Below are 14,008 nucleotides of genomic sequence, written 5' to 3'. Positions count from 1 at the left end.
CAGACAACCCAGGTAACCACATACAGCAGCTGAGCAAGTGGGGAATCCTCATGGCAAGGTTCATGGTTCTTAATTTAAATGTAATTTTGTTTTATTTATGAACCAGAAAGGCCCCAACAAGACTCCAGTGGCTGCGATTTGCTTAACAAGTCTCATCACCATGGCTTTTGTCTTCATTGGGCAAGTGAATGTTCTTGCTCCCATAGTCACCATCAACTTCATGCTGACATATATTGCTGTGGACTATTCCTATTTCTCACTATCCTTGAGCTACAGCATTCAGCAGAAACCTGAAGAGACCCAGATGGGAGCTGCTAGACCTGCTCACTCTTCCCAGCCTTTAATTTTCAACAAGTCCCCCAGCCGTGCAGCAGATGGGGTAATTCAAAGCAGGTCAAATGGCACCTTGCTGGAATTCAAGAAAGACATGGACCAGCTTTTTAAACCATTTGTTAGTGAGCCAAGCACTTTCAAAAGAGAAGGAGCTGAGAATTTAACCCGAAAGGACAAACAAAAGAAGGCAAAGAAGCCAGCCAAGCAGACATTACAAGACAGCTTTCTCCTGGATCTCCAGCACGATGCTCCCCTGGCTCAGTACAGCTGGGATGAGCCCCCTGAGAGGCAGCAGGACGTGGATGAGCAGGGTGGGCAGTGGGATGCAGTGGGACCTGCTGGGGATGCCCAGCACACACCCAGGACGCTGGAGCAGAGGGAACAGCTCTGCAGTGAAGTGATGATGCTCCCTGGCACAAGGGCAGAAGGTAAGGGCTGTAGGAGGTGGACATCTCCATGTTCAGAGGAAATTGTTTATAACCTTGGTCCTCCCAGTGCTCTCCTGAAGGCAGGCATGAAACGAGCTGTATATGGGGCTGTCATTCAGTGATTCATGGCAATAATATCATTTATTCCAGGTGAGGGTAGTGTTCATTGCAGTACATCACAGGAGAAGCTCCAATGCAATTTCCTACAGAAGATTAATCACAGGAAAGCAGGCAGGACTAAATTTAGTGTTGGGTTGTTTACGATATACTCATAATTCTTCACAGGCATGCTGAATGCTGTACATTAAAAAGGGTTTAGATGTATCTAGGGATTTACTTCCTGCTGGTGTGGGGTAGGATGGTTGGAGCTGTGTGACTCTGAAACTCAGACTATCAAACTGCAGTCATCCCCACAGCACAGGTGGAGTGTGTAACTCAAGATGCAAAGGTGAAGATCTGAATTTGTTCTGTTGGTGATGTGGGTGTTGGATACAGCACATGTGCATGGCATTTGTCATTCCCAGTGCTGTAGAGTTTCATCAGCATTAGTCAGTTAAGCTTCCTAAACCCCTCTGAGGGAGGAAAGTATTATTTTTCTTATTTCACAAATTGTGTAACTGAGGCAGAGGTAGACAGATGCAACCTTCAAATGGACTTAGTAGCAGACTTGACAACTTTTTGGTTTTTTTCTTGCACTCCTTTTCAGTTTTCATTTTAGAGGTTGTGGTTTAACTCTGTCGTACCCAGCTGTCAGCTAGAACTTTTGCTTTGATTCCTGGAGTCTGGTAATGTAAAGAAAAGGAAAAAACCCCACATTATAGCTCCTTTCTATTTTTTTTACTTTTCATTTTCTTTAGAATCATCTATAAAGCAACAAAATCCAGAACTGGGAATTCAGCAAATACCATTCTACTCCAGATTTTTCAGTCACTGGATTTCCTTTGCTGGTGTAAGTAATTTTCTTTTATTTTGAGCAATGGTTTGTAATTTTAGAAAACAGAAGGAAATTCATCACATGCTGCAGTGTAAATATTCCAGTACCCTAAATAATTGCTTTTGATTCTTGTATTCCAGGTCACCTAAACTAAATACTCAAGGTACCATGCATCCAGCAGTTCAAATTCAGGGAAAGCCCAAGGGCATATTAAATTAAATAACAACAGGAAAAACCCCAAACAAACAAACAAACAAACAAACAAACCAACTCCAACCCAACTCAAAAGTACAAATTCAAAGTCTGGAGTCTTAGGACTTTAAATATGCATGGCTTCATGGGGGAAAAAAAATCAGTGTCCCTCTTTTCCCTGTGTGCCAGTCTGCTTTTTCTTGCTGTGTGATGGACTGAGACATCATCTTCAAAGCTGTGTTGCTTTTATTAATGGGCCAGTTTCTGCAAGCTTGGGGTGGGTTTTCATTAGTGCTGACTTCCTGATACCATCAGCCCAGCTATGAAATTCCATCTTTTGAGGGAGGAAAGGAGAGCATTCCTACAGCATGTTACTTTAAATAACTTTTAAATAGCTTCTACCTCAAGCTACTGAGAAGTTTAAGACACTTAAATTCATCTTGGGAAGATGGATTATTGGGCAGATGACAGGGAAAGGGTCAGATATGCATAATGAATGAGCCATATGGCTTTGTTGCATGGATGGGGATTTCATAGCTGTGCATAAAATGTAACAAACCCACTCAGACAACCCACCAAACCCCGTTAGTTTAATCCTCAGATGGAGTTGGACACCTACATTTCAAATTCACTGCTGCCAGCAGCCAGCTCCTGGTGAGGGGTCCCAGTGGGCTGCAGCACCAGGGGTGGGCTGGGGTGGTGGCCCCTCTTTAGGAGGCTGTGGGCTGGTGCCACCTCTGGGCTCGTATCTGATGTGGCTCCCAAGTGCATGTCATGGCAGAGCCATCAGCTCTCTGCCTTTGCAGGGGGATTTGCTTATGGAGGTGATGGATGTGCTCATTAGAGCAAATTTGGTTTCCTGCTGATAATCAGGCTTGGGAGGAGGTTGCAACAGAACTGGGATGTTATTGACAATGCAAAATAAAATCACAAGAGCAAAAATGTGTTTACTCATCCTGACTCTTCTCTCATCTGCCCTCTCTCTTTGAGCATCACTGTTTGTGTCAGTTTGGACCATTTTAACTCTTTTTTATGTGCTGAACCTTGCTGTTCCAAACATCTCCCATGGAGATGCTACCTCTGCCCCATTTGTATGCAACTTGAGGCAAATATCCTCCTGAGCAGATGAGCCTCTGGATACTTCTCTTGGAGAAGCCCAGGCAGAGACCCACACTGTCTCTGGGGCTCTGGGAAGCTCACTGGAGCTGCTGAAGGTGACTCTGCAAAACCTGTGCTGTCCCTCCTTTGAAGAGTGACACCAAACGAGGCTCCCTGTCCCATGGAGCCCTGGGCTTTGACTGTCAGCATGGTCTTCTCTCCCAGATTCTGGGGTAACTCTGTGTCTTTCCAACAGGCAATCGTGTCCCTGATCATAATGTTTGTCATTCAGTGGATCTACACCCTTGTCAGCCTGGGAGCAGCAATTATTCTGTATTTCTATATTGGCCAAGTGAGCCCAGGACTCCCTCTTGGTGAGTGTTTTTTTTACCCTGTATTATTAAACCTGCTTAAAAATTCATTAAACTTCAATTTAACTTAATTAGGAATTGAGACTCATGCTTAATATGCAGGTGACACAGTGAATGGTGACAATTTATTTCATTGCTAGTTTTAATACATTTTCTCTCTGAGTCTTTAACTTTCTGTTAGATTCTAACTGTAGCATTGGTTTGATAGTTTGAACATGGTGCTTGTTACTTTGTTATACTGTGCTTTAAATGGCAAAACCAGATACTAAGATTTGATAGGGGTGGCAGTTTGTAAATGTATCCCAGCAATGAGAAAAATCTGCTGTAAATAAGTTTTATTAAACCTAATCCATCTAAACCCACCTGAGAGAAGTTCAGGGAAAATGAGAATTTTGATGAGTGTCTCATCAGATCTCAGCATTCCTAGCTGTGGAACAAGAAAGCCTTTTGATTCCAGAGCTAAACACATTGAATATGTTTGGAACATAATCTGGGAAAATACTTTTGGGCAGAGGGCATTAGAAAGATCTGTGCACATGATCGGCTTAAACAAGTTCAAAATTAAACTGTGAAACACATTCAGCAAGCAACTCATGAGAGCCCACAGCTCCTTGGCAAGGCCACTGGGGGGTTTGCAGTGCTCTGTGTCTCTGAAGGGACGTGGTGTGGGCATCCTCAGCTGCTCATGAGTATATCCACCCATATACCCATCCACATCCATCCATCCACATCTATCCATCCATCCACACCCATCCATCCATCCATCCATCCACCCATCCACATCCATCCATCCATCCACCCATCCACATCCATCCATCCATCCATCCACCCATTCATCCATCCATCCATCCATCCATCCATCCATCCATCCATCCATCCATCCATCATCCATCCATAGCCATCCACCCATCCATCCATCATCCATCCTCATCCATCCATCCATCCATCCATCCATCCATCCATCAGCAGGTGTGTGAGGTGCATAGCTCAGTGCATGCCTGGATGTGCAGTTTTTTTGTCCAGGATGAGAAAAATCAAGAGCCTGAGTTCATATGCAGTATGTGCAGCAATAGCTACCTGGGTTTACTTAGGTGAAAGGTTATTAGACCTATTATGTAGGTGAATACATACTAGATTTCAGAAATGCAGATGATGAGAAACCAAAAACTAATCACCACTTTCCAAACATTGCTCAATTGTTCTTTTTCTACTCTTGAGTGACTTCCTTTCTATGTATAGAGGGAATAGTTAAAAAACCACTGCGATTGTGGATAGTAGTTGCTATTTTGTATCCTTTGAAATATATAACTTTTAACAAAGTTGTTTATGGTACCTATATATTAAATAAAACACAAACAATGTTTTCAGGTGTAGGGTCTTTTTTGCCTTTGTATACTCACTGTATTATATCTCTGTAATCTGCATTTGAAATATTTGTCTAAAATTAATAAGAATTTCTCTGTCAGTGTGTAGAGGGTTTTGGAAGCTGATCTGAGAAACAGCAGCATGATTGGACCTTTTTTTCTTGGTTTCTTTTGCGTATGCATTTTCATACATACAGAAAAACAATGCATGCCATTGAAAATGTTAGAAGTGAATGCTCAAAATTCATTATGATTTTTACTTGGCTATGAGGGAATGTTATTTTGTGGTCACAAGGCTCCTGATGATCTGTGAGTGTTCTTCAAAGGATCAAACAGCCCTTCTGTCTGGAAAGGTTGGGAGACACTGGCCTGAGAGATGCTCTGGAGGGGCTGGATAAAGACCTTGGGAGGAGAAATAAGAAATGCCCTGTGTTTTACACATCCCTTCTCTCTCCCCCTCTCCAACAGCCTAAGCTAAACCCAGCAGGTGCTGACAGGGCTCAGTCCTCCCTGTCCCTCACCATAAACTTCTCCTGCTGCTTTTGCTTCCAGCTCTGGCACTTCCTTGCCCCTGCAGGGACCCAGTGCAGGAAGCTAACTCTACTGAGAAATCAGAAAAGAAATCAGTGTTAGGAATAAGCTGAAGCCAGCTCTCTGTGGGGTCAGACAAGAGGGAATGAATGAATGATGAACCATAGCCACCCTGGCCGAGGTTGGCTGAGTGGCTCCTCCTTCCCCATGCCTGCAGTAGGAATGGTTTTTGCAGTCCAGGGAGTGTAAGGTACTGTGGTGGGTGTCTGTGCTTTGCTCATGCTTTACTGGGGTTTCACAAACTGTTGGGCTGGGAATGAATAGCTGTTCTCCATAGGAAATTGGGGTTCATAGCTGTTGTTTAAAAGCTATAGCATGTAGGAAAACTGCAGAAATGTTCTCACTATCACAAAATCTTTGGGTACTGCAGGCCAATAACAACTGTGCTGGTTTGAGATTTTATGCAAAAATTCAGTGGTGTAATGCTATTACGAGAGAATTAGCAGCATACTGACTTCTCATGCCTTTTCTCCATAGGAGCAGCAGCAAATTTCAGTTTCTTTGGCTGGATTAAGTCGATTTTGATCACTTCATGCAGGTTGGTACCAGTCACTTGGCAGTGACCAACACGCTGCTCATTGTTCCCATGACCCACTAATGAGCATAGAGAGGGCTGGAAGAACTGACTTGCTTATTACCTTAGGCAGTCTTTCTGCCCCTTCTTGCATGCTCAGGGTTATTCTTGCTTAATGGCAAAAAGAACTGCTTGCTCCCATTAGCCTGGCATGTGGGTGGCTGTGGAGTCTCCTCTGCTTTGTGTGTGGGAATGTCTGCTGATAACCATATCTCGGTGCCTGAAGCTTTATCTTACCCCAAAGGTCTGTGCTCAAAAAGTTGAACTGGAAAATCTGAAAGGAAATGAGAAGTTGGAGACTCCCTCTCTTCCACCCCTCATTCACCCAAAGCAAATTCCTCTGGTAGTGGTGGAACAGGCACATATAGGTCTTGTGTTCAAGTTTCAGAGAGGAAATCTGGGACAGGCAAACTGCTGTAACTTCGGGGTAAATAAGATAAATGGGTCCTTTGGTGTAGCAACCATTCAATATTGAATTTGCATGGGACTGCAGTGACATTGTCTTGCAATTTTGATTCCCAGAAGACCTTGAGGGGCTTTTTTTGGTTGATTATTAACTAGTTTTGTTAAACTTATTTGATGCTATTAATTATTAATTCCACCACATTGGGTTTCCTATAGCAGCTTATGAGCACCTCTGCCTCTGAGCAGTGGGTTCTGAGTTTCTCAGTCTGCTGGGGTTTTTTGGTGGGGGGAGTGAAGGCTGTAGTGAGGACTGTGCAATGTAAACTGCCTTGCATTATATGTGCCAATTTTCTGGCTCCTTCAAAATAAACAAAAGTACAGGCAGAGGTGGCTGGGGAGAGAAGCCAGGGGTGAGGGATCTCTCTGAGGTCCCCATGGTAGGTCTTAGACATAACAGCACTTCATTTATACCTTAATTTAAACCATTTAACAAAAGATTCTTATGGAATTATGATGCCTTTGCATCCTCTCAGCAGGTAAAGGGTTGAACCTTGAGGAGTGGGGGAATTAGCCCAGGCTCTGGCATCAGCAGCTATTTTTCATTAGAAATAGTTTGTGCTCCTTCTTCTTTTGCTCAGTATGGAGGGTGTTGACATAGTCGATATCCAAAGAGGAAACCCATTTTTTACGAAAATGTATATTTTGCAGTGTTTATTTGGGGAAAGGGAGTACATTTTTTGTGTGACTTCTAAGAAAAATGCTCTGTGCCTCCAAAGGACACCGAGAAGGATTTAGCCTCTTGTGGAATCACCGTGCCTTGTTGGCACAGCTGAGAGCATGGCTGGAAATGGGTAACAAACAAGGGCTGATGCAGGCACCTCTGCTTCTCTGTTTGCAGGAGAAGGCCAAGTCCCCAGGAGCAGATCGTGGTGACACCATCCTTTGCAACTGTTGGCATGGAGACCAGGCAGGTCACCGAGGAGAACGCCGACTTCGCCTGGCGGGACCGCTACCACCACTCCTCGCTCATCAGCAGAGAGGAATTTGGGAGCCAGTTCCAGTGAAGGACACTCACACACATAAAAAAATCAATCCCTTACTTCAAAAAGCATTTTGAAGTGCTAATGGCTGCTACAGGTGCCCTTTGAAATACTTGAATACATACACAAAGGATGTGAATGGCTATTTATGTATTTGAGGCTTGTTTGTTTATGCAAACTGCAACATTGCTGGGCTTCAAACCCTGCCAAACTGAGGGGAAAAAATGGAAATTATAGGGCCAGTCCAGGGAAGTAATGAGTTACTGAAGACAGTACAACTCTTTTAAAGAATTCAATTATAAGCCCTATTGAGTTCTAAAAATGGTTGCTGCTCTAAAAGCTTCCAACACCCCATTTGAGATGTCCTCTGGGTGACTGGGGACACTGCCTGGGAGCAGTGACGCTGACAGCAGGAGCTGTGCCCCACTCCCAGCTGTGCCACAGATGGATGCGACCTTCCAGGTCAATTCACTTCTCCTCTAGGCATGAATTTCCCTGCTTGTTATACAGTAATTTTCTACCTCAGCATTTCAATTATCAAGGTCTTAGAAAGTATTTTAAGGCATTAGACAGTAGGCCAGAATCAGCGGCAAGTACGAGAAGATTATGAAGTATATTCACAACTGAAATCGCACATTTAAATGCAGTAATGCAGGATAATGACCTCTTCTGTTAAACTGTGAAATTCTGTCTTGGAAGCTGTTCTTGGTTATTTCCCACACCCTTTCTGATGTGAGAGCTGATACCTGATGAAATTACTGGGCCCACTTAGAGCATGTCCTGGCTGAAGGGACAGATGGTTCAGAATTGCTTTAGCAAAATCAGTTCAGCCCCAGCACCAGACATCAGTTCTGACATTATGAGGAGAGGGAAATCACTGCCTTTCACTTTGTTTCATCTCTAATAATTTCAGCCTTTAGATTATTTATTTCTCCTCTGTGCAATAAAAGCCTGTGACACCAGGAGCTCCCCCCCATGCTTTCTGTGGGCACACTCAGTGCCTTTGAGCACAATTCCACTTGCCAGTGCTAAGTGCCCTGGTGTTACTGGGTGGAGTGGGATGCATCCCTTGGTCTGGCCAGCTGCAGCTTTGGCTCTTTCAGTTTTTTTACAGAGGCAGGCACAGGAGGCTTTGTGCTGACATGGAGAAAAGAGCCACCTTGGCGCACTGCAGAAAGTGTATGCATTTTTCAAGGTTGCAGGTTTTGACTAAGTGCTTTTAACTTTAATTATCTCTATAGAGGCAAGAGGGAAGTTGTGTTTGTATGACCAGCTCTGAGCCACCTCAAATCGGTCATTCAGTGTTGAAAACACCTTTCCAGGGTTCCTTCCTGCCTGCCTCTTGATGTTGGTTTCCAAAGAATCTGAATCTGCAGTGTGGATTTTGGGTCTGTGTTGAAGTTTCCCCTGGGTTCCCTGGGGCCAGTGGCTCCAGAGAGCCCTCCCTGTGCTTGCAGCATCCTTAAACTTGGCAGATACCCCTGTTGTGCAAATACTCCTTGATGCTACCCCACTGCTGGCGAGCTGCTTGGTGCTATGTTAAAGCTTCACACCCAATACCATCACTGTAAAATCTTGTATTTCACAAAATCCAGACATGTGTGGTCCCTTTCCTACCGAGTCAAGGATTGCTCAGCCCTGCATCTCTCTGTAGCTTGAACAAAAAGAAAACCCCAGAGCATGGCATGAAGAGATTGATAGGCAGAATTTCCTAGTAGCTTCTTTGCTGGCTACTAAACAATTGGGTGCCTTGTTTTAGCTCCAGTAGTTCCACAGTCTGGGTAGCACTGGAGACCCCATGAGTCCAGACAGTACAGGAACGCAGAGCTTTGCACATCAAGGAATCTTTTCCAGCAGGAAAGCAAGAAGCAAGCAGTTGTACAGCTAAAGATCATGGTGTCATGTTAGAAATGGTTGTAGCTTTGGTAGCACTCTCAAAAACGTGGGTGAAATTAGGTGGGCAGGAACATATCATCTTCACATTTAGTGGCTGAAGGGAATAAATATGGGTGGGGATTGCTCCTGTGAGTGGGAATGTGCTGCTTTCATCCCCTGAGAGCCAAGCTGTGCCTGCACATGCTGGGGCTTTCACAAAGCTTCAGGTTCCCTGAAGGAGAGTTTGGGACCAGCTCTGAGCATCACCTGCCTCGTTGTATATTGAGGTTCCAGCTTGGCTAATGTAATTATGGAAAGGTCTTACTGTTTTTTAAGCCATGTAAACTTTTTTGTCATCTATAATTATTTTCCTTTTGGTTTGAAATTTGATTTTGAAATTATTATTATTATTATTATTATGGTGCAAGAAATTAAAATGTTCTGCAATGGGTCAAGGTGTGAAAACGTGTTTTTGAGAGAGATGTGGATATGACACATGGTTTTGTTCCTTTTGAAGACTCCAGCTGTAAATTGGTGGCTCTATTTTTGATGGTTTCCTTAGCAGAGCATACAAGCACAGACGGTGGTTGAGGATAAATATTTTATTACTTGCCTTGCAGTCCTGCCTGGAAGCTCATACTGCATTTATGATCCCTTAGCACTAAGTGGGTCCAGAAAATGGAATTTTCTGCCTCAAAAAACTTCCAGCACAAATAGTCAGGACTAAGAAAGGGCAGAAGAAAAGTGAAGTTTTGTTGTGATATTGGCATTAAGAGACAGTTTCTCAGTTGGTATAAATTGTCATCCACCTGGATCTGTGTGCCATTAGGAGTCTGCACAGGGACACTCAAGCTCATTAAATCCATATCTTAGCTCAAACTTGTCTTTTTTTTTTTTCTTTTTTCTTTTTTTTCCCTTCTCTTGGCTTCTGTTGATCAGCTTGAGTTTCCTTGGATGGTTATTGCTGTGTATGGTGGCCAAAACATCACACACCTGCCATGGTCACTCCTTCATAGCAGACAGTTGTGACCACAATGTTGAAGCAGCAGAGAAGGGTGACAGAATATTAAATGATGCTTGTGTGCCCGGTTTGTTCTCATCCCTGTGCCTCTGATTTAGATTCAGACTGGCAGAGTTTCTTAAACAGCATCATACTTACACCTGCAAAGTCAGAAGAGATTTGCTGAAGCACAGGAGCCAGCCTAGGATTAACATTTAGGTTAGTGGGAAATGGAGGTTATTGGAATTATTACCCTTGCCTGGTGAATTTGAGAGACAGTAATTACAGGGATAAAAGAGAGGAGATTTTGTAGACAAGCTATGAATGTGTTAGCTCTGTATGAAAGTGGAATATAACGCACTGGTTATGTTCTGCAGTGGTGTCTTGCTGCAACCCAGATTTGGCACAGCATCCCTTAAACCTAAGACAAGGTGAGACCTCAGCAGTAACAGCCTTAAAAGCTACGGATGAGAGGCTCTAGCAGCAAACTGCAGGCTAAAAATAAATCACTTTAAAGCCCAAATGGCACAGGAGAGGCTTCTTTCCTCTCTGCCTTCTGCTCTTTGTGGCTTCTTTCACATGATTTTTATGCTCATATCCCCCAATACCTGGGATTTGCCGTCCTTATGCAAGAGCAAACAGAACCAAGGGTGCTCCCAGAAAGTTAGTGATAGAAAAGCACACCTGTAACTTCATAGGATCCAAGTGTCCCTTTTAAATTTCACTGGGGGCTTCTTTCCAGATTTAAGAGCACTGCTCTGAAGTGTTTAGCTCAGCTCCAGAATGTCTGGGTGTGCTCCAAACCAGAGCTGGCTGAAAAAGTTCCTAAAAGAAATAAATAAGAAATTTAGAATTGCTTCTTCCCAGATAGATTTGGATGGCTGATTTATTTATTTTCCCCCCAGAAAATAAGGGAACCTTTTTTTTCCAGTGACAGGATTCAAAATGCAACATCATTTCAGGTTGTGCATTTTTCTGTGAGGGATGAAGAGGGATCACAAAAACTGTATCCATCCTGACCTCCAAATGTCAAACGTCTGGAACAAGCTGCTTCCAATGGAGGTACTAGGCAAGCAGTTCTTGTTAAACTAAATCAATAAAATACCACCTCTCCCAAAATTTCAAGAAAAATGGTCACGTATTAAGTGCCTTTTGGATGATTGGTATCCACTAATGGATGGCTTGTGGCATTGAGGGGAGATGCAAAGGTAATTAATTACTCAGGAACTATTTGTCCACTTTGGAAACTCAGGGCTTTTAATAACAAATTCCAGGAGGAGAAAATATTCTCTTTGTACCTTAATTCATCATCAGCTTAAAACTTGTCTGAGGTTTATGAGCCTGATCCAAGTTTTGGACAGATCTGGGATGAGTTTCAAGGGAGCTGCAGGAGTTTCATGACATTGGCTGTGCTGTGCAAGGCTCCTGTGGAACCAGAGAGAAGGGACTGGTCACTGTAATCCTCACAAAGTGCCACAGAGATGCCTCTTCTGCACAGGCTCTTGTGGCTTTTAGTGATTTCAGACCAAAACAGCACAGAATGCAGCAAATTTTGTCACATATCTTTTGCCCCTCAATCTGGAAAATGGAAATCAAGGTGAAATAAAAACACACCCTATTTTTCCTCCCCCAAAACAAGGTCATGGGCAGGTTTCAATTAATCAATATTAATCATGTTTTATATATAGCTTAATTATAGGCTTCTTGTGTTAATGAGGTTGTTTGTTTGTTTTTAACTCCTTTGCTGTGTGTGGAATATGTTGGTTGCTTTCAGATGGAAGTGCTAAATGTGTTTTGTACATAATTTGGGAGGTGCTTGAGGTCACAGCCTCTTTCAGGAGGATGCTGTGGCATTACTTGACATCAGGCTTTGCCTGGCCCATCTGGCTCCTCAGACAAGATTTAATGCATTTAAATCTCCTATTAGTTTGTGCTCCTGAGGAGGGAGGGGAGCAGCTCCCAGCCTGGAGCTGCCCTGGAAGCAGCATCAGCAGGATGAGGCAGCAGAGCGTGCGGTGGTGCCGTGGGGACAAACAGCTCCAGCACCACAGGGGGAAAAGCCAAGGGCTGGTGGCCTTCACTGAGTGCTTGTGCTCCACACCTTCATCCTGCTGCAGCTCTTCCTTCTCCCACCACTGAAGCTTCTTTCCCAGCCCCCAAGGAGGGTTTCAGATTCATCACATGGGTGGTAGGTTTGGTATCCCCTCCACACCACCCTCTGCAGCTCCAATGGGTAAAACAGTATTTTTTGAATAAAAAACAATCAAGTGAGCCTTTTTCTCTGTTGTTTTCACGTGGCTGTTGTAACTGGAGCTCAAAAATATCAGTCATAAATTGACTCCTTCCATGCAGTGATATTCCTTATGAAACCCTGAAGGTAAGAATAAAAAATAAGATGGCAGGAAAACACAGTAGCTTTAAATTTACAGGCACTAAACCTTGGCAAATCAGACACCTTTGGGGGAAGGGAATGTATTTGGGAAGCATGAAACTGCCTGAATATTGGTGTTTCCTTTCCAGGTGCTTGTAAATAATGTGCTGCTCGTGGAACCATGGTGGAGAGAGCAGAGGGGTTATTTTCTGGTGGCGAGTACTGGTTTAGGCACATGGGTTTACACCTGTGGGGCCTGTGCTGGGGCTGGTGAAGGCAGCAGCCTCACCACTGCCATGGCCTTCAGAGGCTGCAATGTCCCACCTATCCTAATCCCTGCCAGGATGTGGCTCATCCAAGGGCAGCACAGGACCCTTTGGTTGGCATTTCCTGCTGCTCTGTGCTCGGACACATGATCCTCATGGTCACCAGTGGTCACCAGTGCTCTGTTTGGTCCAGAAACGCAGCAGGTGAGGCAGATTTAATGGGAGGTTTTGGGAGGACATCAGCTACCCCTTCCCCCCACACCTAGAGGGGGTTAATTCAGCCTTCCCTGCTTTCCTGGCTAGTGGCGCTGCATGGTGGGCTGTGCTGTGGAGGCACCTCAGGGAATGGTGAGACGGAGCCATTCGATACAACACGGGCTGTCCTTGCAGAAGTGTTTGTTTTGCATTTGCCTGTGTCTGCTACGGCCCTCGATGGGCCTGTTGAGTGAAACAGTAGGAAGAATTTATTGAGACCTTTTGGAAGAGCATTTGATACTGTGCTTCCTGCTTGTTGGATTTACAGCTTGGAAGGATGCATTAAGAGTGGGGAGCTGCTGTGTGGCTTAGATGTTACTGAAGTCTCTTGGAAGAGGCAGGGGAAAAGGGTGTGAGATCTAGACTTGGTATTAGGGCTCTCAGGCTTGAGAGTGGACAGGAGAGCATCCATTTAATGTCAAAGTTTGACAAAGTTTGGCTTTTATTTTCCCCCTGCAGCCCTGAGGGTGCATCTTTGGCCTCAGAGAGGTTTCTGTGCCCCTGCTGCCTTACCTGTATTGCCTAGCTAAAAGTGTCAGGTTTGCTGGTTGGCAAGTCTTTCTTTCCAGGGACTAACAAAACTTTCTAACGAATCTTATTTATTGCTTACTGTCTTGGGAATTGGTAGCGTGGAGTCCTGTATTTCATGTATAAAGATATCCCCAAGTGTTTGAGCTGCTGCATTGCATTGTTTGTGCCATCTCCCAAAGTATCAAAATACTTCACAGCTCTTCCCTGAGCTTTAGTTGTGTATTGGTCTCTCTGCCTTATCAAGATAGAAGCTTTATTTTGCACAGCTATTCCATACAGCATGTGTAAATGGCTGGACACAGAACGAAGCCTAAAAATATCCTCTGTAGATCAGGTACCTTGGTGCTGCCTGTGGCATCTGGGTCACCCAGGTCACTCCA

The 14,008-nt window shown here is 44.2% G+C and overlaps 1 protein-coding gene across 1 annotated transcript in view; it reads left to right on the top strand.

Moving 5' to 3' along the window:
- The window catches only part of SLC12A8 (solute carrier family 12 member 8), a 44,905-nt gene extending 36,613 nt beyond the window's left edge, over window positions 1–8,292 (top strand). Inside the window, exons 9-13 of the mRNA XM_033065371.1 lie at window positions 107–761; window positions 1,619–1,710; window positions 3,242–3,359; window positions 5,789–5,849; window positions 7,189–8,292. Of these exons, the coding sequence (XP_032921262.1) occupies window positions 107–761; window positions 1,619–1,710; window positions 3,242–3,359; window positions 5,789–5,849; window positions 7,189–7,354 (1,092 nt within the window). The 3' untranslated portion in view covers window positions 7,355–8,292. The remainder of the gene's footprint in view (window positions 1–106; window positions 762–1,618; window positions 1,711–3,241; window positions 3,360–5,788; window positions 5,850–7,188) is intronic.
- The last annotated feature ends 5,716 nt before the right edge of the window (window positions 8,293–14,008 follow it).

The sequence above is a fragment of the Catharus ustulatus genome, chromosome 7 (assembly GCF_009819885.2).
Source record: "Catharus ustulatus isolate bCatUst1 chromosome 7, bCatUst1.pri.v2, whole genome shotgun sequence".
Taxonomy (NCBI): domain Eukaryota; kingdom Metazoa; phylum Chordata; class Aves; order Passeriformes; family Turdidae; genus Catharus; species Catharus ustulatus.
The sequence above is the reverse complement of the archived record's forward strand: the minus strand, read 5'-3'. Positions and strand labels throughout refer to the sequence as shown.